The following is a 21,803-nucleotide window of genomic DNA, read 5'->3' as shown; positions in this document are numbered from 1 at the left end:
TCATGGACTCTGGGGCTGTTAGGGACCTCACAGATCATCCAGTCCTACATTTACTAGATGAAGAAATGGAGATTCTAAGAGGTGTAGTGACTTGGCCAACAGCACACAGAGTGTCGACCAAACAGGGATTAGGACATCTCTGACTCCTAGTCCAGTGCTCATCTCACTACCTCCCAATCACGTGGTTGACCTTGGCTGGCTCCTCCAGGCTTCAGGGGTTTGGGGAGGAAGAGGAATAATATCTGGGGTTTGGTAAATGGTTCCCCAGAGACAATGGAATCGGGGAAGATTGCAGCAGTTTTAGTCATGGTGCTTTCTTCAGTAGGTTTTCCCTTTGGAGCCTTGGCAGGAGAGATGGGACCAGGGTTTGCACAGCAATGGGGGTGTTGGTATGTGTATTTTCCTCCCTTCTCCAGCTTCCTGGAGCACTTGAAATAGGTCGATGGCTAAAAGGCTTGGTGAAATGATGTCTCTCACCTCCATGGTCTCTTTCCTCTGAGTGACCCAGTCAATTGGGGTTGAAGATCTCTTGGTTGTCTTTACCTGTAAGGTTTTGGGATATCAGTCAAATATCTAGCAGGAAGTGTGAGAAAATAATTCAGAAATGAGGACTGGGATTTCTCCAGGGCTGACAATGATATACCTTAGCCTGGCAACTTGCTCTGGGCCAGATCAGCCCAGTGTAAATAGCATGCATTGCTGGTTCTGGGAAGAGCGATAGAAGAGCCTGGACACTATTCTTGGGAGCTCATGCTTGGGTGGAAGAAGACAAGGAGTGAAGTCCTTCAAGCTGTGCTCTTCAGGCATCTCTGGGCATGATCAGTTTAGCCAATACTTATAGAGAACTTCCCATGCTCCAGGAACTGTGCTAGGACCTGTGGCCCACTCATAAATAAGACATGACCCCTGCCTTCAAGGAACTACAGACAAACATAAGACTGACAAGTTTAATAGAATATGGTCAGCAATACAGAAGCACAGAAGTGAGGTATGCATCCCACCTGGGGTTTCAAGGAAGATTTCATAGAGGAAAGGCTGCCCAAGCAAAGTTGGTAGCCAGGAAAGAAAGCTAAATTACAGGAGTCATGGCCCCAAAACCACAGGCTAAAGAACCACATTGTTGGGGATTGAATCATGGTCCCCACAAAAGGCATGTTCAGTTCCCAACCCTGGGTCTGGTGGTTTTGAACCCATTTGTAAATAGGACCTTTGAAGATGTTATTAGTTAAGGTATGCCCAAAGTGAATGAGGGTGGGTCTTCATTCAATAAGGCGGAAGTCCCTATAAGAGAAGGAAATTAGACATGGGAAAAGAAGCCATAGGAAGAGCAGGAAACCTGAAGTCAATGGAACCCAGAAGAGAAAGGAGAGGATATTGTCATGTGATGAATAAGTCAAGGATCAGCAGCAGCCAGCCCTAGCATGCCACAGTATTTGGGGAGAGAGCACTGACTCGCTGACATTTCGATTTTGGACTTCCACTAGCCTCAAAACCGTGAGTCAATGAATTCTTGTTGTTTAAGCCAACTCATTATGTGGTATTTGTTTTACCAGCTGGGAACTAATTCACACATGAACAAACAAACCACATGAACCACATGTGGAATGTGGGATGGGGGAAATGACAGGCAGTTGATGGTGTTACTGGAGTATGAGGAGGGAGATGGGAAGCGTGGGGGTGGATAACATAGAGAAGCAGGTGTGTGAGCAAGTGCGGAGGCAAGTTATACTAAAGAGCATGGTCTTTATTCTGAGCAGGAAAGAGGGAGTGCCTTGGGAGGTCTGCATTTTAAATAGATCACTGCAGTGTGGATTTGAGGAGGAGGAGCCAAGAATGAAGGGAAGGAACTAACTGGAAGATATGATGAGTGCCTGATGCATTCATGAGAATAGAGGGCATGAATTGGAGAAATAGCCAGGAAGTGAGCAATGGAGATGAGATGGGTAAGAGAGAGGAACAAATCCAAGGACGCTCCCAGATTTCTGTCCTGTGCCTGGGTGGAAATTGGGGCCGTGAACCGAGATAAGAAATACAGGGAAGGGAACGAGTATGGGAGGGAGATGCTGCTGACGGCTAACATTTATTTCTATGAATGAGGCACTGTGTCAAGAGTTTTCCATGCATAACCCTATGAAGTAGGTATTATTATTATTCCCAATGTATAGATGAGGAAAATGAAACTTTGAGATATTGAATAGCTTGGCTGGATATGCACAGCTGTTAGAGTGGAAGAAAGTGGTCAGAATCCAGGCATTCTGCCTCCAGGGCTTGTGCTCTTAAGGAAAGCTTTAGAAGTGTGAAGAGTGTGAAGAGCCTGTGGAATTCATAATGGAAAGGTCTGGGCTTTAGCAGGGTCTTCAGGATTCAGATCCTAGTAGAAACCGTGAACTCAGATTAAACTACTCAGGTTGACCCCAGGCCTGCCCTGCTTCTCTGCAGTGTGTTAAAGAAGATAGCCAGAGAGTAAGGGGCCCACAATGAGACAAAAACAGAAGTATTCACTCTGACTTTTAAATCAGAAGACATGACTGCAATCTGAGCACCAGAAAACTGAGTAATCACAAACATAGTACTGGTATCAAATAAAAACATCCACCAAATTAAGCCAACATATTAATTATATTAATAATAGTTATGTAATATGTAATAGTAATATCCTAAACAGTAAGCATTTTACATAAAGAGCAGTCATTAGTGAGGCACAAGTTTCCCAAACTGTCCCATGGAACAGTTGCTCCTGGAGATGTTAATAAATGTTTAGAGGCAGTAGATGTAGCTCAAGTGGTTGAGGACCTGCTTTCCATGTATGAGGTCCTGGGTTCAATCCCTGGTATCTCCAGATAAACAAACAAAAAACAAACAAATAAATGTTTAGATAAAAAGCAGCTTTGGAGTCAGATAAGTTTAAGGAATGCGGGTATAATTTAAACAGAGCGGCAAACTTCTGGTTTACACTTCCTTCCCTTTTTTCTGTGTTTGGAGGCAGAGTAGTATAATAATGACTAAGAGGATAGGCACTAGAAATAGTCTGGGGCTGAATCTTGCCACTGACAAGCTGGTTAATATTGAGCAGGTCACTGAACTTTCCTAAACCTTATTTTCCTCGTTTGTGTAGAGAAGTAGTAATATACTCATTTTAAAGATTGTTCTTGAGATTCAATTCCATAATGCACTTAAAACTTAGAACAGAGCATGGTAGAGGGAGGACTCCGTAAATGTTACTGTTATCTATAAACTATATTGATTATTAACAAGTCAATTTGATACCCTTATCACTCATCTTTAATCCTTATCACTCATCTGCACACACACACTGATGCCCACATTTCTTAAAAGTCAAAAGTCTTTGCTCTGATTCCCTATTAGCTGAAGTTCTTGGTACCCCCACCCCTGCCCCACCACAGCCCAGGACTGGGAATCACTGAGCTCTTGCCCTACTTGACTTCAGGCAGGGGAACTAGAGAGAAGGAGGATTTATGCCCTGGCAGCAAGGTCTTTAAAGGGTCACTGCTAACTCAGTCAGCTTTGTGCCCTCTTGAAAAAGGCATGCATCCTCTGGGAAGATACTGGTCTGGAACAGGGCTCACAGCTTGGCAAGTGTTTCAGTCCCCATTTATACCATCCACCAGATGCCCTTGAGCAGTGAACAACTTGTAGAACCATACAAGGCAATTCTGACCTTCCTGTCCTTAAGGAAGGGGCTGGAAGCTGATGATCATTGGATAAACAAATTTCTCACTCCCCTTCTCCCAGCAATTCAGGAGACAAGGTCCCTGAAAGCCCTAGGTAGAAAAAAAATCCTTCTCCTCCCTCTCTCCTCACGTGTGCCCCACCCTCCATTCATTCACAGAGGCTGACATCAGAATATCCTGTTTGTGAGCAGTTACCCCAGGTCTGGCCTGTTTCTCTGAAACCTTAATTGAGGTTATGAGATGACAGAGCAGTGGAAAGCAGAAGTGGGGAAGAGATGATTTTCCAGGTTTCCTCTAACACATAATGAGCACCAACTTTAACTACAGCAGGCCAGGGCCAGAGCAAGACTGACTTCCTGACCATGCTTTGGGGCAGTGAAGGGAGAAAAGTAGGAACGGGAGCTACCCCTGGCAGCTTTTTAATTTCCCATGTGGCCAAAATGCTTGGCTCCCAATAAGGACTCTCAGCTCGGCTTTAGGTAGACGCTTCCTACGTGAAATTGACTGGGAGGAAAAAAAATCCCAGATTTTCCTGTTCTTTTCTGGGGGTTGTGGATGGAGTAGGTGTACTCAACAGTGCACACACACTCATGCTCCCACAAATAGTCTCCTCAGCAACGAGAGGGACTATGTTCTGGAAGCGCCACTCTTCAGCCCAGAAGCCAAATCTGGGTCTGGCAGGTGGTCATCTGGCGAGGGCCCTCCAACCTCTGTTCCCTCCTCCATCAAGTGAGGGATATGATGGGATGGTTCTTCAGGCTCCTCACAGCTCTGATTTGATATGCTGTGGTTCACACCTCTCAGGGTTATTCACTCGACTTCCAATCCTGTCTAGAGGATCAAGCTCAGGCCCCAGGTAGTACAGAGGACCAGAAATGGCTCACACCCCTCTGTCCCAGAACGACCCCAAGGTGCTAAACGTGCAAGGACACAAGAGGCCTGTGTACCAAAGACAAAAACCTTCCCCCTTACTATTTTGCTTAGCATCTGCCTCGGTTGCTTTTGGAGAGAAATACAGGCTGGGGACCCAGTTGGGGGTTTAGGTCCTGTGGACTTTAGGCTCAAAAACAAAGGCCGAGCTAGATCAAGAAGGGACCTTCCCTGATTATGAGGGGAGAGAGGCCCTGGGCTGTCTTTACCTCACCATAGGGCTGGCTGCCTCTCTCCTCTCTCCTCTCCCATAGACTGGGGTGGGGTGGTGTGGAGGGGATCCTGTTGTCTCCTCTGAAGCTGGTGGTTTCACCTCCTTCCCCTTCTGTCCCCTAAGGTTGGGGTCTCCACACCTTGCCCACCTGCTCCTGGGTCTGACATCTCCATCCTCCTTCCTTTTTTCTCCTTGGGATAGGGGTCTCCACGCTGCTCCTTCTCTTTCTCCCCCAGGACCTGGCTTTTTAATTCCTTTCTAGGACGGGACTCTCCAGCCCTGAGCGGAGGGTCTGCATTCTTTTTTTCTCTTCTTAAAGCCACAACTCCCTCCCCCCACTCTTCTTAGCTCCCCTCCCCACCCCCTCCCTCAGCCCCGAGGCATTATGGGAGGAAACAAGATGTGGGGCGAGAGCGGCGCGGGGAGAAGCCCGCAGTGCGGGGCCAGGCGGCCGCAGCCAATGGCGAGCGCGGACGGCGGCGCGCGCGGCGGGGGGGCGGGGGCGGGGCGCTATTTCAGCGGGGGCCGCGCGCCGGCCGGGCTCAGTGGCTGAGCGGAGCGAGCGGCGCGGCGCTGTGTTGGAGCAGCGGGCAGGCCAGCGGGCGCGAGGCGGAGCGCGGCGGGCCGGGAAGCTCGGAGGGCGGGTGGCGGCGGGGAAGCGCGCGGCCCGGGGCTGCGGAGCCGGAGACCGCGGCGGCGATTGCTGCCGGAGGAGCCGAGGGGACACCGCCCCTGCCCGCGCTCTACCTCTCGCCCGCGCTGCTTCCCCGTGGCCCCGTGCGGACTCGCCTCGGTGAAGGTGAGCGGTGGGTGGGGGCGGCGGCCTCACGCGCTGGGGCCTTAGCCGCGGTCTCCCTGCGGACTCCGTACCCCACGCCGGCCCCAGTTCCGGCTCCGAGGCCTGGAGCTGGGCTGGCCCGGCCGCCGTCGCCGTTGACGGCGCCAGTAGCGCAGCCCGACCCCGGCGCCCCTCCCTCCCGGTGCGGCCCCGGCTGCGCCACGCTGTGCCCTCGCGACCCTTGTGGCGCGGCTGACGGCCCCGGGGCTGTAGGGGTGCCGCTCCTCCCCCCCCCTCGGGAGCCTTCCTGCGCTGCCTGGAGGCCTCTGGTGTTTGGGGCCGAGGGAGACTGGGTGGAGAGGGCTCGGGCGTGACGCGGCTCCTGCCGCCGCCACCACCTTCTTGGGCGCCCTTCCTGCAGCGAGGACGCTCAGTCACTCCGGCGTTTCTCCGGGACGGGCGGGGGAGAATGGCTGACCGGCCGGGGCCGGCGGACCGGGCGGGTGGGAGGTGGGGAGAAGGACGCGCGTTCATTCCCCAGGTGCTGGCCTTCGGGACTAAAGCTCTGGAGGATGAGCGTGGGGGAGGGATACGGCCCGGGGGAAAATCACATTTGTGTGATTGTGTGTGTGTGGGTGCGTTGGGGAACAGTCCATATCATTCCAAGGCCAAGCCTTTCTTGTCGAAAACCGGGGAGGGAGGATAGGGAGCTGTCCTGGGGTGCCCTTTCCTCTTTTCAAAGGAGCCCCTGGCTCGTGACTGAGGCACCTGGCCTGGGGCCCTCTGGCCATCCTTCTAGAAGCTCAGGTCCCTTTCTTTTTTTCCCAGGAGGTAGGGGCTAAGCTGGGCACCTCCCTGTCCTTGTCTCACTGGCACCTTGGACAGGGGTGGCCGGGCCGGGCCTGGCTTCTCTCAGCCGCCTGGGGGGCCAGGGGTGAAGAATCGGGGCATTGTAGTCACAAGACCAGCATTATGTAACTGCAGGCACTCTCCTAGAGATTAAGATGGCTTTTCATTACTGTGTCAAAGTTGTTCTTTTGGACTTCGGGGATGAGGCAGTGGAGCAGGTGAGCTTGCTGGAAAAACCCATGCCAAATTCGTCCTTGTCTGTAACCAGTCCCCACCCCCACCCCTGAGTTTGTAACTTGGAATAGGCCACCAGGTGACACTAGTTTTCTTCACATTTATAATATCAGAATATTCTCCCTGTGCTGCTGTTGCATCTTTGCTCAAACACATTGAAGTTGTCCTGTTGATATCTGAATTCTGCATTTGGTTTTTAAATGAACACAGTGACTTGCCCAAGGTCATATACCTGGTTAGGCCTTGAACAGGTTTTCCTGACCAACCATTGCTCAGCACTGAGCGTTGCTTACAGCTTCCCTCTTGAGGCTCTGACTTTTCCTCTTAGGGGTGTGTCAGAGACTTTCCCTTCCTAGTATAGGGACTGGAGCACTGATCCACCAACCCTTAAGCTCTGGCAGCCTCTGCTGAAGTGGAACCCGCCCAGCTTAGTTTGACAGTGCCAGACGAAGGTGCCTTGGATACGCCAAAGGCTGCCTGGCTAGTGGCGGGCATGCGTGCACTCTTTACATCTGGTGGAGGCTGAGAGTAGTTGTGAGTTCCGTTTCCCTTCCAGTTCTTCCACACAGGTTAGTTTGGCTGTCACAGTGGCCTGGAATAATAACCAGGGACCTCTCTTTGAGCAGGCAGGCCCCTCTCTAGCCTTGCCTCAGCTGGGTACGACTTTGTTTTTTTGTCCATTGGGTTGGGCTCTGAGGGTTGGGGGGGATTGTCACTGCGGTCCGTGACAGAAAGCAGGATTTTGATCTCATCCCTTCTGTTCTGCAGAGCACCATGCATGCTATAGACTGCCAGGCAGGTCTTGGCCAGCCCTCGGGATACTTCTCATCCCAGGAAGGGACCATGCGGGGTTTACTGCCACAGAGCTCTGGTTGTTACAAGAAGAATGCCATGGCTGGGATAGCAGGACTATGAAACAGGGCTGTTAAAGTAATAATTCTTTATCTCTCATTGTTTTGTTTTATTTTTTTTAAGTCTCTATTACTATGTTTCTCACAGTCCTATGTTTTTTATTATTTAGGGGAGAGAGAGCTTCATCATTCCTGTAAGAAGAATAAGATACTCTCCCCTAGTATAATGCCTTTGTTTCACCTAGTAGGCTGGTAATTTTTGAATGAATGAATAAATTAGATGTGAGGAAACAAAGATCCATGGAAATCACAAATCAGTGTTGGCACTGGGTCCAAAACTTAGGGCTTTCAAATACTAGCTTGAACTTTAAAGACTTAATGCTACAGTGAGGATACAGGGGAAGAAGAGGGAAGGATGAGACAGAGACTTGATAGAATGTATGACTTGCCAGGTCTGAGGCTGCTACAGTCAGTATATAAACAGATGAGCATGGCTGTGTTCCTGTAAAACTTTATGTACGAAAATAGGTGGTGGGCTGAACCTGGCTGAGGGGACCTAGTTTGCTGACCCTTGTATAGACTGTATTTGCAGATGTGCTCAGATAACCTCATAACAACCCCCGCCAGATAGGGAGCTATCTTCCTTACTAAAATGGAAATATCCAAGTGCAGAAAGGTTAAGTGACTTGTCCAAGACCACATAGTTCAAAGTCAGGACCAGAACTCAGACCTACTGATTTCTGGTCCATCTTCTTTCCACCTTGATACCAATAATGTAGTAGTGGTTATTTAGTCAGGGGCTTATTGGGTTTGGGTTTTGTGCTCTCTGGTTTATCCTCAGGACAACCCTGTGATCCCCATTCTACAGATGATGACATTGAAGCCAAAAGGTTAAGAAACTTGCCCCAGGACGCAGCTAATAGGTGGTAGATTATGATATCATCTTGGCTGTCAGTGCTGATGAGAATATCAGAAATAGATAAATTTAGAACTGGAAAAGCCTCATTTTACAGGCGATAAAAACACTAGCTATGTCTTTTTTACTGCTTGTTCTGTATTTCCCAGAGTTGGGGACTTAAGAGCTCCCTCTGCTCTGAAGCATGCCAGTGCCTTATGTCTGTGTTTTCTGTTGCCCTTCCCTCTTCCCACCGAGACCCACGCCCAGCAGCTGATGTTCATTGACCAGAGCATGGGGCTGACTGTCAGCCTCACCTCATTGTTCTTTCTGCAGTGTCACGATGTCTGACCGGAAGGCAGTGATCAAGAACGCAGACATGTCTGAGGACATGCAACAGGATGCCGTTGACTGCGCCACGCAGGCCATGGAGAAGTACAACATAGAGAAGGACATTGCTGCCTATATCAAGAAGGTGAGCGGATGGCTGCGGCTGGTGGCCAGGTCGGGGGATGGGCACCTGATCTGTGCTCCAGTGAGGACTGGAGCTGGGAACATAGCAAAGCAGGCATATCCCATTGCAGACAAGACCCTAGAACTTGCAAAGCAGACAAATTAGGGGTTGTTTTTTTCCTGCCAAAGCATTTATCTTAGGAGTTCTTAATAAGAGCTTTATGGTGTATGTGTGTGTATTAACAGATAATTACATTAATGCAAGGCCTCAGGGAAGGATGAGACTATGCAGAGAAGTTTCAGGATAAATACAAATGGTGCAATTCAGGGCTATCCAAAATAAAGACCAAGGATATTTGAATGGATAATATAATATTGCATACAATTTTTTAGGGATCTGTACCATTTGTAGTGAAGTATTCCTATGATAATCATCCTTGTGTAGAGGGTTTTCTTTCTCTTAAAGAAATACTTAAAAATACTGCATCATCCCCTTCTCCCTACAGATACCTTTTTTTTTTTTTAATGGATGAATAATAATAAGGCAATGGGTTTGTTCCCTGAAAAGTTCCTCAGTGAGTGGGTTAATGGGTTTGGTTAACATAGTGAGGAAATATCTAAGCTGGGAGTGGGACTAGGGTCCCTGATTCTATTCAGGACCCATTACCCATTGAAGACACAGTCCCAGTCTTGACATTCTCAGTTCTGAATGGTGCATGAAAACAGTGGTAGTCTGGTCCATAGAGGTGGTAGGGTTTCCCTGGGTTTTCTAAAATTTTGCTTCCCTCCCCAGATGGGTGAGATAAGAAGAGGAGACTGGAGTTCTGGGAGGCCTTGTATGTGGAGTCAAGGGGTGCAGAACCAGTGTGGCTGTTGGGGGTACCAGCTCCTTGCTGAGTGATAACCTTGCTGTCTTATCCAGGGAGAGAATCCAGCATCATGGACTCTTTGAGCTGGAAGAGTCCTTAGATTATCTGGTCCAGCTCCCTCATTTTGCTGGTATGGCAAATGAGAGCCTGGGAAGTGACTGGTTCTTTTACATTATACAGAGTCTTGAACCAGGACGGATGCATCTAGAATTGATCTATCTGTTTCCTGCTGCATCCATAGGGCAGGTCGCTGCCTGTCTGATTAGATCACCAGGCTTTCCTGGGTGGTTTTGATGCTAGACTTCTGCCCGTGTGAGAAGTGAGGGACTTGCCTTGGTCTCTTGGCTGATGTTCTTGTTCTGGAGTGCACAGCCCACACATGGCCTGGAGAGAAGTGCCTTTAACCTTTACTTGTACAGAACTTCTTTCTGGTGTTTTTTTGTTTGTTTGTTTGTTTTAAAATAAGTTTAATTTCATTTATTTTTTCTTTTTGGAGGTATTGGGGATTGAACCTGGGACCTCCTACATGGGAAGCAGGCACTCAACCACTGGGCTAAACTTGCTCCCCTCTTTGTGGAACTTTTGAGATTTGTTCTCCATTTTGCTGAAGTGCCCTAGTTTTGGCATTTTGGAAACGCTAGTTTAGTAATGGGGGACGTCTGCTCCCTGTTTTTATACTCATGCTCTTAATGTTGGAGTGGTCCTCCATTCCATTGGCCTCTCTAATCCCCTTACTGAGAAATCAGAGTGGGTTAATGGGTGGTGTAAGGAGGTGGGATGTTAGGTGATTGGGATGTAAAGTGCTAGAGCCTTAGTGAGGAGAAATAATAGAGGCTTTGTGGTGTTACATTATTAATGAGGGGTGGAGTGTCCTAGCCATCCCTAGAACCTGAGCTCCTGAGTCTGCGGTACTGGGGCCGTGGGCTGGGGGTGGGGTGAGGGTGATAACCAAACTTGTGTTGGTGCTGGACTTGCAGGGAGAAACTCCGTTCTGATTTCTCACCCTCCAGTTGTTCTCATCACCTTTCTTCTCCCCTTTCATTCTTCTTTTAGGAATTTGACAAGAAATACAATCCTACCTGGCATTGTATCGTGGGCCGAAATTTTGGCAGCTACGTCACACATGAGACAAAGCACTTCATCTATTTTTACTTGGGTCAAGTTGCAATCCTCCTCTTCAAGTCAGGCTAGGTGGCCATGGTGAAGGCATCAGTGGCGGTGGCGGCAGCGATGGCAGGCAGGCGGCGTTGCTGGGACTGTTTTGCACTCGGGGCCAGCACCAGGATATCCTCTCCAATGGCTGTGCTACTGCATGGACTGTATACTCGATTTCATGTGTATGTCGCAGTAAACAAAACCAAACTTCTTTCTGTTTAGTTGCCTGGAGAAGAAGGCTGCTTTATGTTTGATTTTCAAGACGTTAAAAAAAATTTTTTTTGGTTGTATTGCACTAGGAAATCTCTCCCCATCCCTCCCTTTTCTCTTTCTCTCCCTATACAAAATAGGAAGCCCTCAACAAAGCCCGTAAGAGGCTTTGAGGAAGGCTGAGGAAAAGAAATAGGTCTCTGGAGGTGGAACTAAAACTGTGCAACTGCCTCTTCCTGGTGGTGGATGCTGCTTTAGGAGGGCAACAGAGGCTGTGCGGCGACAGTGTTAGGGTTGGCAAGGAGAGAGGGATAGGAAGGAGGGTGGGGGAATTGATTTAGTACCAGGGAGAATATTCCACTGAACTGTGATTCTGCGGCTTGGGGCAAGGATGGATTGGGGAGGGGGTGGATTCTTTAAGGGGCCCTGAGACGTGCTTGTCTGTGGTGTGTGGGAGTGGGGAGCAGACTTGTCTTGCTGTCTTTGTCAGAAGAGTTTCTAAGGGCTGTGTCTTTGTGGCTTACCTTCTTTTATTCTTGCTCCAAGTGCTCATGCTAGAAGGATGTTGGGGGTGGGATTAGCTTGATTTTTCTCTTTTCATTCTTCTATCTGCTCCCTGCTTAGCCCTCTGTTTTCTCATTCCTTTGGAGTTCTCTTAGAGCAGCCCCTGTTAGTTGGCTGGCAAGGGAATTTCTGGTGATTGTAGTTCTTTAGTTAGGTTTTAGCAATCAAACCAAATCAATGTCTCCCTTGATTTTCCCCTGTGTGTGTGTGTTGTGTTGGTGCAGGATAGAGGGGAGGGAGAGGCAGGAAAGTGTGGAATCTCTGGGGTGTTACAAGTAGGTAGTGGGCATAATTAGTTCTAAGTGGCCCTTTATGTTAAAAACCCCTGGAAGTATCTGTTTTGAGGGTAAAGACAGGTGCCACCCCTCCTGCCATCTGGGCCATTCCCTGCTTGCCCTATGGCCATCTGCTCCCTGGGAAGGCTGTTGGAGGACAACCCAGAATGAGATGGCTATGCTGCCATCTGCGCTGGAGCTGGGTCTCAGGGGAAAGGGAAAGAAACATTTGCAGCCTCTGATGAGAGGTGGCGATGGAAGTGACAAAGGGCTGAGAGGGCTTTGGGGGAACTTTGGAGGAGGTCCGTCTTACAGTGATGAAGCCAGATAGCTGGAGATGAGTAGAGCAGGAAGGGGGAGGAGATTCCAAGGAGAATACTGGGGAAATCTTGTCTGTTGTAACAGGGATGGGCAGGAGTTTGGGGAAAGGGTGGGGGATCATTGCTGAGTGAGCTGCTGATTCTTGAGAATCACATTCAAAACTTGTATAGGGTGACACTGTTCGGGGGGGGGGGGGCCCAGCTCATTTTTTTTTTCCAAGTCCGTTGTCAGGGCTGGTGGGAAGGCAGGAGAATGCCCTCTCCCCAAGCCCTTAGTGTGTGCAAGCTTTCTTTTCAATGCTTGTGGGGGAGGGAAGGGACTGGGGTGGTGAATTTCCTGTATGTATCAAGCCTCCCCTCAGTGGTCATTGTCTATGGCAGATTGAGTGCTTCATTTTAGTTTTTGTTTTGTTTTTTTTAAATGAATGTGCAAGTCTCTGTTTCTCCCTGCCCTCCCAAACTTGTGTGGCCAGTTGGAAATGTCTGGTTTGTTTTCATCTCTCCCCCATTTCTGGAGCAGGGGCTGAGACCCTGCCACATCTCCTATGCTCTGCATCCACGCCTCTTTTGGACATTAAAGGTCGATTGATGCATTTCTGAGCTGTTGGGGTTTCTTTGGGTTAAAGGGGTTGGTCTGGTGGCAGTGGTGCCACCCAGTGGGTGGGGATGGGGGATATCTTGGGTGGAGTAGAACTGAGGCTGAAGGTAAAAGACTAGACTGTGCTAACTGGTTGTAGGGGCTAGGCTTGGGCCTCTTCGGGGGAGAACGTCTAGCCAGTAACACACACACAAGGGCTCCTGGGTCCTACCTCCCTCAGGAGGGATGGGTAGGTGAGCCACATTTTGGGTCTTTGGTATATTAGTTGCTGTCTTCCCCACAGTAACCACTCTTCCCAGCTTGGAGGAGTCTTGGCTTCTTAGAACCGTGGACCAACACTTGTAGCCCTCCTTCCCATTCTAAGCTTCTCTGCGGCCTGGAGATGTCCCTGTCAACTCAGCAATGGAGAAACTGGGGGTCTTCAGCCTTCAAGGCAGGTGGAGGCCTTTTGGTGGCCCTCAAGTGTTTCTCTGCCTTGGGTTATCCTGGTTGTACTACTAAGCTCTACCCACACACACTTGGAGAAGTCAGCAGTGCCAAGACCATTCTGAAAGTATCTGCCCAATACTGATGCTAAGCCATTGGTGTCTGGACTTGTAGCCACAGTCCTTGTGGAGTTGTTCAGGAGCGAATAGGCTTTGTCCTTATTTCTGTTGTCACTTGTTCACTCAGCATTTATTGAGTTCCTCTTGTGTGCTTGCTTCTAGGATGCTGGTCACACAGAAACAAGACAGCACGTTCTCTCCTTCCATCATGTGCACATCCTAGTAGATAGAACAGATACATAAACATTGATAAGCTTTGCAACAGTAATGTGCTATCTTGGAACAAACTGAGCAATGAGCTACTGAGTGGGTAGCTTGCTAGAGGATGTTTTTACCCTGTGGGGTCCAGGAGGGGAGGGATGAGAGCATGGCTATAGAAAAACCAAGACTTTCTCCACATCACTGGCCCTACTTGTGTGCCCTGTTCTCGTTCTGTCCTGGGATGAGGTGTAGGAGGATTGTGGAAGGCAGAATGGAGCCACTGCCAGAACCGTGGCTAGGCAGAGGGAGTGTGCCTATTCACATTAGTATCCCCACCTCCCATCCCGTTCTCCAGTGTTACGGGGACCTGTTTTGGCTGAACCCGACCAAAAAGCAGATTGTAAGGCTGAGTTGGGGGTATATAGTCTATAGTGATCAAATTTGCCCAGTGAATGGAGCAGGAGAGAAGGTTAGGGAATGGATTTAAACTGGGGGCAAATGGAGAATTAAAAGCATGGCAAGAAATTGCCTCTTGCCATGGTGCTATCTGTTTCTGTCCCCTGAACCACAATGTCCTTTAGCCTAGATGTAAGGTTTGGCTGTTAACCAGCCCCTCACTTCTAGGCCTTTGCTTAAACATCCTTTTATCAAAGGGGTCTTCTCCTGACATCCTGTATGAAATAGTGCCTCTCCTCCATCACTATCAACCTCATCCAGTTGAATTTTGTACAGAACCTATCAATACCTGACATTTTTTGTTGAACTTCCACAACAGAAAATAGGCTTTATGAGAGCAGGTCATTTTCTGTATTGTTCACTGTTTATCTCCAAGCACATAGATAAGCATCAGTCTTGTAGTGTTTATGCTTGATAAATGTTGCCTGGTCAAATGAAAAAGATGAGAAGAGAGCCAAGCAAACGTGGGCAGTCCTGTCCCAGGGTAGCCTGGCCTTTCCTGAAGAGACTTCTGCCTTTGGTTTGACTCCTCCTCGTCACCCAAGCCCTATGTGTTTGTGTTCCCTGTGTGTTTCTTGCTGCTTGGAAAGATTTAAGAGTGGGTCATTCCCCAAGGGAATTCAAATCTCAGCCCCCTTGCTTGCCAGCTATTGAAGAATGAAATAGTGTGTCCATAAAGGCCATTTTATTTTTAAAGCATTTTCAGTTAATTATGTCAGTGAAACATCAGAGCACCCATCTAAGCTAGAGCCAGCAGTCATTAACCACATTTTGGATAAGTAAACTGAACCAGTGAGGGTGAGCGACTTGCTAAAGTCCACACAAATGGTAACACACTGTAACCAGAGGCACTGTGAAATGGGTTTACCTGGGTTTGGCAGCAGTGGTATCGCTGACAGTCCTTGAGATTTCAGCCCAGCTCTCTAAATTTAGGAGTGAATCCCTGATTGCACTGATGTTCCCTATCCAGGGGCTCTGGTTTAATAATTCGCTGTCCTCCCTCCTTCTGCCCTTACCGAGGATCAATTAGCTGCCCCTTCCTCCTTGGGACTTCGTTGGAGGGATAATAATGCCTCTCCTGGACTTAGAAGAGAGAGGAGACTCCTGGAATTCTGATCTCCTAGACCTCCCCTGAACTAAAGGAAACAGCCTCTTCATTGCTCTGTTAACAAGGAGCGACCTTTCACCCCTCAGAGAGGTCAGACCTTGTGTGTCCACATCAGTGTTCACGCATGCTCCTCCCCACAGACTGCTGCCTACCAATATGTAGAGTGTGAAAAGAAACGAAAAGTACCGGCAGAACCCAGGTCCCCATGGACTCTTCTCCCATGCTTTGTCCATGCAAAGGTGTGCAGTGTTTGTGGTGCGGCTGCTGAGCACTGCTGTCTTGGGCTGTCTGGAGAGAAGCCACATATGCAGAGACTGGTGGTCTGGGCAGAACACAGGATCTAGAATCAGAAGACGGTTGTTCTAGAAACAACACCTTCCCACTATATGAACTTGGGCAAGTTACTTGAGCTCTCTGAGCCTTAATTTCTTCATCTGTAAAGGGAGAATAATTGTCTTCCCTAAGGGGTTGTTATGAGGGTCAATGATATATGTGTGAGAGTGTTTTGAAATTGGAAAGGGATGATGATGATTGATTAGGGTCAGTGATGACAAAGCTTGGGGAAAGAATAAAGAATCCTGGGAAGTCAGGCCCTCAAAATGTCCCTCCATACCCTGTCACACCAGTGTACTCCTTCCCTGCCAAATCGTACCATATTATAAAGGAGGAAATTAAGGACCAGACAGGGAAAGAGACTTACCCAAGAGCCATGGATGGTTTGGGACAATTAGAACCTGGTCTCCTAACTCTCAGGCCAGGGATGATCCTGGTTTAAAGTGGCAGAGGGGGCTAATTTCTCACTAGGCATTAAACCCCCTACTGAACTCTGAAGTGCCCTGTACTTGGTGTTGGTTTTTAGTATCTACAGAGTTGTGCAACCATCACCATTTTCTAATCCCAGAATATTTTCATTACCGCAGAAGAAACCCAGTACCCACTAGCAGTCATCCCCCATTCCCTCTTCCCCTTAGCCCCTGGCAACCACTGATCAGTCTATGAATTTGCCTTTTCTGGACATTTTATATAAATGGAATAATACAATATGTGGCTTTTTGTGTGTCTGGCTACTTTAGCTTAACAATGTTTTCAAGGTTTAACTGTGTTGTAGCATTTATCAGCACTTGATTCCTTTTTCTGGCCAAATAATGTTCCAGTGTATGGATATACCACATTTTATTTATCTGTTCATCTGTTGATGGACATTTGGGTTGTTTCTACTTTCTGGCTGTCATGGATAATGCTGCTATGAACAGTCTTATACAATTTTTTGTGTGGATGTATGTTTTCAATTCTCTTTGGGGCATTGTTCATTTATTTTTCAGAAAATGAACCCTCTTGATAGATAGAAAATGGGCAGAATACAGAGACTTTCCAGGCCAAAGCACCTTTCTCTCCAAGGCAGAAGCTGGCAAATCACAAAGCACAAGGGAGGGCAGGAGGGAATCTGCTAGCTCTGCCTCGCCAGGGTGGGCAGGGTGGCCTCTAAAACCAACTGCTGCACCCTCTCGCTGGTCTCTTGACTCACTTCCCTCTTGACTGCCGGGATTTCTTCACTATTCCTTTTTCTGTCCAAGTGTGAGAACCAGCCCAGGTTGTCAGCGATGACGTGGTGGTTCCTGCAGCCGAGGCAGGCCGCAGTGACTATGCCTGGTGAAAGGCCTGCGTGGAGATGCCCTGGGAGAACCCAGTCCCACAGATCTTGCAGGTATAGGCCAACTGGTAGTGTGCCACCTCCATGTGCCCAGCACTGCCCCAGCTCCGAGCTCAAGTGTCATGAGCCTCCCTCCCAGCCAGCCCCAAGCCCACTGCTCTACGTAGCCTCTGACTCCCATAGTTGTCTCAGGCCTAGCTCCTGGGGCCACGTGGCTCAGCAGCATTGACACAGCCCTCTTATTTTTTCATGTCAATTTACTTTTCTCTTTTTAAAATCTAGATTGAGGTTGGTACAATTTTTCTATATAGGGTCAAATAGTAAATATTTTAGGCTTTGTGGGTCATGTGGTCTCTGCCCAGTGGCTCAATTCTGCCACTGCAGTGTGGAAGTCAATATGTAAATGAATGAGCATGGCTGTGTTCCAATACAACTCTGAGCAGGCCGTGGGCTAGAGTCTGCCTGCAGATCATAGTTTGTTAACCCCTAATCCAGATAATACATTCATGTGTACAAAAAGTGAAAGCTCCCTGCTACCTGTCTCCTGTCATTGGGTTTCCCTCCCTAGAAGCAATTAATGTTATAAATTTTGTGTTCCCTTTCAGAGATAATTGATCACATTTTTAAGTGACTGCATAATATTCCAATGTATTGCAGGTAGTTTAATAAATATTAGAAAATAAACATATCTGAAGGCGTGCCGTGGAACAGAATGCTGTTCTAGGAGTGCAGACCTCACCTGGTCACGTGGCTCCTCCATTTCAGTGATTCTTTGAACTTTTAGGATTTGCCCAGGAGTTTTGGGGCAATGCATGATGAATACAATGGATGATTCCTTTTGGGTAAAAATCAAGATGGTTTATGAATCAGTGAGAAACAGAACTAAGGGATTCACACACATCTATGTTGACATATAGGTAGAGATTTATTGCAAGCTGGAAACCACAGGGCAAGCTATCAGGAAGGGCAGGTGCTGGCACTGCAGTTCCCAGGCAGAATTTCTTCTTGCTCAGAGAAATCTCAGTTTTGTTCTTACAGCTTTTCAACTGATTGGATCATGCCCATCCAGATTATCCAGGATCTCCTTATATAAGTCAACTGATTATAGATGTTGATTACATATACGAATACCTTCACAGCAACACCTAGATTAGTGATTAACTGGGTAACTGGGTACTATAGCCTAGCCAACTGACACACAAAATTGACAATCACAGTTTGTAAACAGGCTGAGAAGATTACTCCTAAAAGAGGAATCCAAACAGTCAAAGAAGCAAATCATTTTTTTTTTAGGAGGTACCAGGAATTAAACTCAGGACCTCGCATGTAGGAAGCAGGCACTCAACCACTGAGCTACATCAATGAGAATTAGTTGTTTTTTTTGTTTCTCTGTTCTTAGGATACTGGGGATTGAACCTGGTACCTCATACATGGGAAGCAGGCGCTCAACCACTTGAACTATATCTGCTTCCTGCAAATAATTTTTAAAACTTTATCGAAGTGTAATTGGCATAAAATACATTTCACATATTTAAAGTATACATCTTTAAACCTACTACAATCAATCTAGCAGACATTTCCATCACACCCAAAACTTCCTCGTGAGCATTTGTAATCCCTGCCTACTTTCCGCTTCCTCCCCTTCCTCCCAGTCCCCATCCCTAGGCAAGCAGTGATGATCTTTCTGTCACTACAGGTTAGTTTGCATTTTCCAGAATTTTATATAAATGGAATCATTCAATATGTATTCTTTTTTTTTTCCCTGAGTCTGGCTTCTTTTTCTCAGCGTACTTATTTTGAGATTCATCTATCTTGTTCATTTATTTATTATAGTTTATTCATTTTTATTGCTGTGTAGTACTGTATTCAATTGTATGGATATACTCAAGTGTCTTTATCCACTTTTTAAATTAAGGATATTTAAATTTCTAGTTTGGCAATTATGAGTAAAGCTGCCAGAAACATTTGTGTGCAGGTTTTGTGTATACATAGGTTTTTATTTTACTAGGATAAATAATGAGGTATAAGATTTCTAGACCTTATGGTAAGTGAATGTTTAACTTTACAGGAAATTGCCAAACTCTTTTCTAGAGTGTCTGTACCATTTTACATTCCCACAGGCAATGTATGAGAATTTGATTCTCTCCATTCTCTCCATCATATGATATTGCCAGGTTTTTTGTTGTTTTTTGTTTTATCTATTCAAATAGGTATGTAGTGGTATTTCACTGTGGTTTTAATGTACATTTCCCAAATGACTAATGATGTTGAACATTTTTTTCATTTGCTTATGTGCTTATATGCCATCTGTATATCTTTGGTGAAGATCTTTCGCCTATCTTTTTTTTTTTTTATATTTTTTAAATCCCCGCCCCCCACCCTTGTGGCTTTTTGTGTGCTGTCTGCTCTCTGTGTCCATTCACTGTGTGTTCTTCTGTGTCTATATTTATTTTATTCATTTCCCTTTCCTCCCTTGTGGCTTGCTTGCTGTCTGCTCTCTGTGTCCATTGCTGCGCTCTTCTGTGTTTTTTGCTTGTCTCCCTCTTTGTTGTGTCACCTTGCTGAGTCAGCTCTCTGCGGTGCTGTGGGCCGGGTGGCACTCCTCGGGTGGCACTCCGCAGCTCATGCAGGCCAGGCAGCACTCGGAAGCATTTGTGGGCCGGGTGGCACCCTGCAGCGTGCGGGCGAGCCTGCCTTCACAAGGAGGCCCCGGGACGCGAACCCAGGACCTCACATATGGTAGATGGGAGTCCAACTGATTGAGCCATAACCGCTTCCCTTCCCTATCTTTTTATTGGTTATTTTCTTGTTAAGTTTTAAGAGATATTTATATGTTCTGGATGTGATTCCTTTGTCAAATATATCATTCACAAATATTTTCTCCCAACCTGTGGTTTGTCTTTTGCAGAGCAGAAAAAAAATTTTTGATAAAACCCAGTTTATTTTTTTTTAATCTTATTGAACCATGCTGTTGGCATTGTATCTAAGAACACTTTGCATAACCCAAGGTAACAAAGGTTTTCTCCTGGTTTTTTTTTTCCCCTTAAAAGTTTTAGTTCTATAATCTACATTTAGATCCATTTGGAGATAATTTTTATATATGGTGTGAGGTATAGATCAAGGTTCATTTCTTTCCCTCCCTTCTTCCCTTATTTCTCTTTCTCTGTCTCCCTGTCTGCCTGTCTCTCTTTCTTTTTTTTTTCTTTATTTTCTTTTAAATGTTACGTTAAAAAAAATATGAGGTTCCCATATACTCCCCACCCCACCCACACCACACCTCCCCCATCAACAAACTCTTCCATCATTATGGCACATCCACTGCACCTGGCAAATACATTCTGGAGAACCACTGCAGCACATGGACAGTGGTCCACATTGTAGTCCACACTCTCCCCTAGTCCACCCAGTGGGCCACGATGGACACACAACATCCAGCATCCGTCCCTGCAGCACCACCTAGGGCAACTCCAAATCTTGAAATGCCCCCACACCATATCTCTTCTTCCCTCTCCTGACCATCAGCACCTACTGTGGCCATCCTCTCCACATCACTACTACAATTTCTTCCCTTACTAATCACAATAGTTCCCCAGCAGAACACCAGTAAGTCCATTTTAATTCATACTCTATTCCTCCATCTTGTGGACCTAGGATGGCTACATCCAGTCCCCTCTACATCAAGAGGGGATTTAGATTCCACATGGATGATGGATGCAATTCTCCTGCTTGCAGCTGTAGACACTCTTGGCTCCCTGGTGTGGTGGTTGACCCTCTTCACCTCCCTGACAGCTGGCCAGGGTAAGTCTAAGAAGTGAGAGGATAGGAGCTGCAAGTCTGCTGAGGCCCAGGGCCTGGCTGTCACATGGACAGTCCAGAGATTCAGGTCTCCTGAGTATACACCAACCCAAATGCCAACCACAGATCTGGGAAAAGTAACAGAAGAGGCATGTGTAGAAAGGTTATATCTGAGTCCAACTCCATCATACTCAGGAACACAAACTCCAAAGTAGGGCCAACTGACATGGCCCTGAACTCCAGAGCCATCTGCTTTGACCATAGAACCTGTGGGTCACTGCAGCCCTCAGGAGAACCAGCCCCTGGGTTTCCATCTACCTTGGCTTTCTCTGGTACCCTGCTGAGGCATGCATAAGCATCATCCCCTGATGACCTCCTGACTCTTTTTTGGAGACTCTTAGCCATATAAACTCACTTGTCCTTTCCATTTTCCCATTTTTATCCAAAGTCAAAATGCAGTTTTTAACACCTGATATTACATGTAGGCTGAGATATTCTGCTGGTCTGAGTTGACCTCTTTGTTCATGGTCTTTTTGCAGTTACATCATCAGCTGGTGCTTGGTAGTAATCCCTCGGTGCCAGGGAGGCTCATCCCCGGGAGTCATGTCCCATGCGGGGGGGAAGGCAATGCATCTATATGCTGAGTTTGGCTTAGAGAGTGGCCACATTTGAGCAACATGGAGGCTCTCAGGAGGTAACTCTAAGGCACCCCAGAGCTATAGGCCTAGTTCATATTTCAGGCACACAGGCTCATAATCGGAACCATCAGTATCAAGGGCTCATCATTGGACCATCCATCTTTATTGGTCTATGCCATTGCACTTGGGGGATTGTTGTTCCATTGGGGAATGTGATAGAGTTCCCCTGGTCAGGAATCCAGCACTCACTCATCTGTCGTTTCCAACTGAAACCACTATGAAAATATCCAAACCTTTCTATGTACCCTGTATACATGCCCTGGAGAACTCCCTCCCAACCATGTGCATCCCACCAATGACACCCCACATAAGTGCTCCTCCCCCACCATAGTTGAACCTCTCTGTAGTCCAAAACTTCTTCAAAAAGGCAGCCCAATATATTGCCAGGTTCCCTTAATAGGAAAATGGAATATAGTGTTGGGTTTAAAGGTTAGATATAGAATACACAGAAATTTAGAAAAA

General features: G+C 47.3%; 1 protein-coding gene across 2 annotated transcripts; it reads left to right on the top strand.

The window, feature by feature from the left end:
- The first annotated feature begins 5,441 nt into the window (after window positions 1–5,441).
- Window positions 5,442–12,882, top strand: DYNLL2 (dynein light chain LC8-type 2). 2 transcript variants are annotated; one of them, XM_004461298.5, is made up of 3 exons: window positions 5,442–5,635; window positions 8,780–8,918; window positions 10,819–12,882. In XM_004461298.5, exons 2-3 carry the CDS (start codon window positions 8,787–8,789, stop codon window positions 10,954–10,956), a joined length of 270 nt encoding a protein of 89 aa, XP_004461355.1. In that variant the 5' UTR covers window positions 5,442–5,635; window positions 8,780–8,786; the 3' UTR covers window positions 10,957–12,882. The 2 variants fall into 2 exon arrangements, with proteins under 2 accessions (XP_004461355.1, XP_058139895.1); XM_058283912.2 differs by lacking the exon at window positions 5,442–5,635 and adding an exon at window positions 5,986–7,627.
- Window positions 12,883–21,803: the final 8,921 nt, after the last annotated feature.

This window comes from Dasypus novemcinctus, chromosome 21, assembly GCF_030445035.2.
Source record: "Dasypus novemcinctus isolate mDasNov1 chromosome 21, mDasNov1.1.hap2, whole genome shotgun sequence".
In the NCBI taxonomy this organism is placed as follows: Eukaryota; Metazoa; Chordata; class Mammalia; order Cingulata; family Dasypodidae; genus Dasypus; species Dasypus novemcinctus.
The sequence above is the reverse complement of the archived record's forward strand: the minus strand, read 5'-3'. Positions and strand labels throughout refer to the sequence as shown.

Coding starts and splice junctions, on each gene's coding strand:
- DYNLL2 (XM_004461298.5), top strand. CDS start 8,787: ATGTCTGACCGGAAGGCAGTGATCAAGAACGCAGACATGTCTGAGGAC. Junction 8,919..10,818: donor TTGCTGCCTATATCAAGAAG/GTGAGCGGATGG, acceptor TTCTTCTTTTAG/GAATTTGACAAGAAATACAA.